The 2,812-nt window shown below is 36.8% G+C and overlaps 2 protein-coding genes across 2 annotated transcripts; one reads left to right on the top strand and one right to left on the bottom strand.

Annotated features, from left to right (window-relative positions):
• Positions 1-103: 103 nt before the first annotated feature.
• LOC106341199 lies at positions 104-707 on the top strand. Its single transcript, XM_013780007.1, has 2 exons — positions 104-344; positions 424-707. The coding sequence occupies exons 1-2, from the start codon at positions 189-191 to the stop codon at positions 628-630; spliced, it is 363 nt and encodes a 120-aa protein (XP_013635461.1). The 5' UTR covers positions 104-188; the 3' UTR covers positions 631-707.
• Positions 708-1,222: 515 nt separating this feature from the next.
• On the bottom strand, positions 1,223-2,680 carry LOC106340747. The gene is made up of 4 exons (XM_013779595.1): positions 2,236-2,680; positions 2,063-2,162; positions 1,586-1,975; positions 1,223-1,506 (listed from the first exon to the last, which is right to left on the bottom strand). Exons 1-4 carry the CDS (start codon positions 2,634-2,636, stop codon positions 1,300-1,302), a joined length of 1,098 nt encoding a protein of 365 aa, XP_013635049.1. The 5' UTR covers positions 2,637-2,680; the 3' UTR covers positions 1,223-1,299.
• Positions 2,681-2,812: the final 132 nt, after the last annotated feature.

Here is a 2,812-nt window from a genome sequence, read left to right on the forward strand (position 1 = left end):
GTGAGATAGTTTGTGGTCCAAAGTTTGTTGCAAAGTCATATCCGAGATATTGCACACGAGGATATGCATTCAGAGTTCTTAAGGAAAATATTGTAAGGAGAACAGTTGATTGTGGGGTTTCTTCGTCATCCGAAGACGATGTGTACTACGATAACGTACACGAGATTTTAGAAATTCAGGACCCGGGAATGATTGGCATGAGATGTATTGTCTTCAACTGTGAGTGGTACGACAACGTTGTTGGTCGCGGAGTAAGCACTGACGCATTCGGTGTTACATCTGTACATTCGCGACGACGACTGGATTTTTACGATCCATTCATTCTTGCTTCACAAGCTGACCAGGTATGTATGTTGAAATATATTTTCCATCGGAAGTAATCATATATAATTACTTCGACTTATATAATTTATAATTTTTCAGGTTTGCTATATTCGTTATCCGCGGATTAGGCAAAGGAACGATCCTTGGATCGTTGTCATGTCAATAAATCCCAGAAGCCGAGTACAAGGAGTATTTGATCCACTACAACAACAATTAACCGAAGAGGACGGCGAGATTGGAGAGTTTGACGAAGACAATTCAGATTCATCATGTTCATCATCAGATAATTCCTCAGATGGAGAGTAGATACTCTTTTATGAATGTATATGCAAATTACTTTTAAACATTGTAGATTTCTTCTAAAAACAAATTATGGGTTTGAAACGTTGTATACTTTTAAATTACAAAAAATAAATTAGATTTGTTGATTCTAAAATCGAACGGTTTTGATTGATTGATTATATACGGTTTTGATTCAAAGTTAAAAAAAAATCAAACTGAAACTCTAAATTGATAATGTCCGTCGGTATTTACCGACATATTTCCGACGAACCCCTCAAATTCTAGGTGTTCGTCGGAAATACGTCGGTAAATACCGACGGAATACCGATGAACCCCTCAAATTCTAGGGGTTCGTCGGTATTCCGTCGGTATTTACCGATGCATTTCCGACGAAACCCTCAAATTCTAGGGTTTCGTCGGAAATGCGTCGGTAAATTCCGACGGAAAACCGACGGACATTATCAATTTAGAGTTTCAGTTTGATTTTTTTTTAACTTTGAACATGACATATATATAACCATTCAATCAAAACCGTATATAATCAATCAATCAAAACCGTTCGATATTTAAATCAACAAATCTAATTTATTTTTTGTAATTTAAAAGTATACAACGTTTCAAACCCATAATTTGTTTTTAGAAGAAATCTACAATGTTTAAAAGTAATTTGCATATACATTCATAAAAGAGTATCTACTCTCCATCTGAGGAATTATCTGATGATGAACATGATGAATCTGAATTGTCTTCGTCAAACTCTCCAATCTCGCCGTCCTCTTCGGTTAATTGTTGTTGTAGTGGATCAAATACTCCTTGTACTCGGCTTCTGGGATTTATTGACATGACAACGATCCAAGGATCGTTCTTTTGCCTAATCCGCGGATAACAAATATAGCAAACCTGAAAAATTATAAATTATATAAGTCGAAGTAATTATATATGATTACTTCCGATGGAAAATATATTTCAACATACATACCTGGTGAGCTTGTGAAGCAAGAATGAATGGATCGTAAAAATCCAGTCGTCGTCGCGAATGTACAGATGTAACACCGAATGCGTCAGTGCTTACTCCGCGACCAACAACGTTGTCGTACCACTCACAGTTGAAGACAATACATCTCATGCCAATCATTCCCGGGTACTGAATTTCTAAAATCTCGTGTACGTTATCGTAGTACACATCGTCTTCGGATGACGAAGAAACCCCACAATCAATTGTTCTCCTTACAGTATTTTCCTTAAGAACTCTGAATGCATATCCTCGTGTGCAATATCTCGGATATGACTTTGCAACAAACTTTGGACCACAAACTATCTCACGTAACCAATCTTTAGGTGGGTGCCCAATAGCTAAACAATGGCTTACCTATAAAAACAAAAAAAAATGTTTTCGTTCATTAAAAGATAATAAGTAAAATGGTTAGTTACCACTAATTCCTGATTGGACACTTACATAATCAGAAAGCCATGTTGCAAAGTTGTTTTGCTTGAGTTGTTCGAGTTGTTCTTCTGTCGCATCCGGGTACTTTAAGCGCATCTCTGCCAAGTAAATACTGTAAAAAACACAAAAATGTTAGATATGTTTCAAAAATATTGCAAATAATTCATATTTTTAAATCTATGTACCTCTCATATTCAAGAATGTCTTCGCAGTTTGTAAGCAAATATGTGTGCAAATGAGCATGCTCAGCTACGGTAAGTATCCGGTCCGTTGACTTTCCACTATGTCGTCCAATTTGTGTAAACATGTTTGGCACATAAACATAATAAGTTTCCCTTTCACCTCTATCATCATGCCGTGCAGGTCTTCGACTTTTTGTTCGAACTTCTGATGGAAAGTAGTATTCAGCAAAGTTTGAGGTTTCCTCATTGATGCACTGAGCCACTATTGATCCCTCCACCTTGCTTAAATTCTTGACCTTCTTCTTCAGATGAAACATAAACCGTTCGTACAAATACATCCACCTGTACTGCACGGGACCACCGAGTGCCGCTTCTCTCGCAAGATGAATAGCAAGATGCTCCATAACATAAAAAAATGATGGAGGAAATATCTTCTCGAGGTTGCAAAGGATCACTGGTATTTTAACTTCCAAATTACGAATACCATCTGATGTGAGTGATCTCGAGCATAAATCACGGAAGAAAGCACTTATCCCTACATACACGAAGAAAACAAATTCCATAAGCATATATATATATA

This window comes from Brassica oleracea, chromosome C4 (assembly GCF_000695525.1).
Source record: "Brassica oleracea var. oleracea cultivar TO1000 chromosome C4, BOL, whole genome shotgun sequence".
In the NCBI taxonomy this organism is placed as follows: Eukaryota; Viridiplantae; Streptophyta; class Magnoliopsida; order Brassicales; family Brassicaceae; genus Brassica; species Brassica oleracea.

Bases quoted from the DNA above. Each gene is read 5' to 3' on its own strand.
- LOC106341199 (XM_013780007.1), top strand. From the start codon at position 189: ATGATTGGCATGAGATGTATTGTCTTCAACTGTGAGTGGTACGACAAC. The intron at 345-423 runs GTATGTATGTTG...ATAATTTTTCAG, and splicing joins TTGCTTCACAAGCTGACCAG to GTTTGCTATATTCGTTATCC.
- LOC106340747 (XM_013779595.1), bottom strand. From the start codon at position 2,636: ATGGAGCATCTTGCTATTCATCTTGCGAGAGAAGCGGCACTCGGTGGT. The intron at 2,163-2,235 runs GTACATAGATTT...TGTTTTTTACAG, and splicing joins GACATTCTTGAATATGAGAG to TATTTACTTGGCAGAGATGC. The intron at 1,507-1,585 runs GTATGTATGTTG...ATAATTTTTCAG, and splicing joins TTGCTTCACAAGCTCACCAG to GTTTGCTATATTTGTTATCC.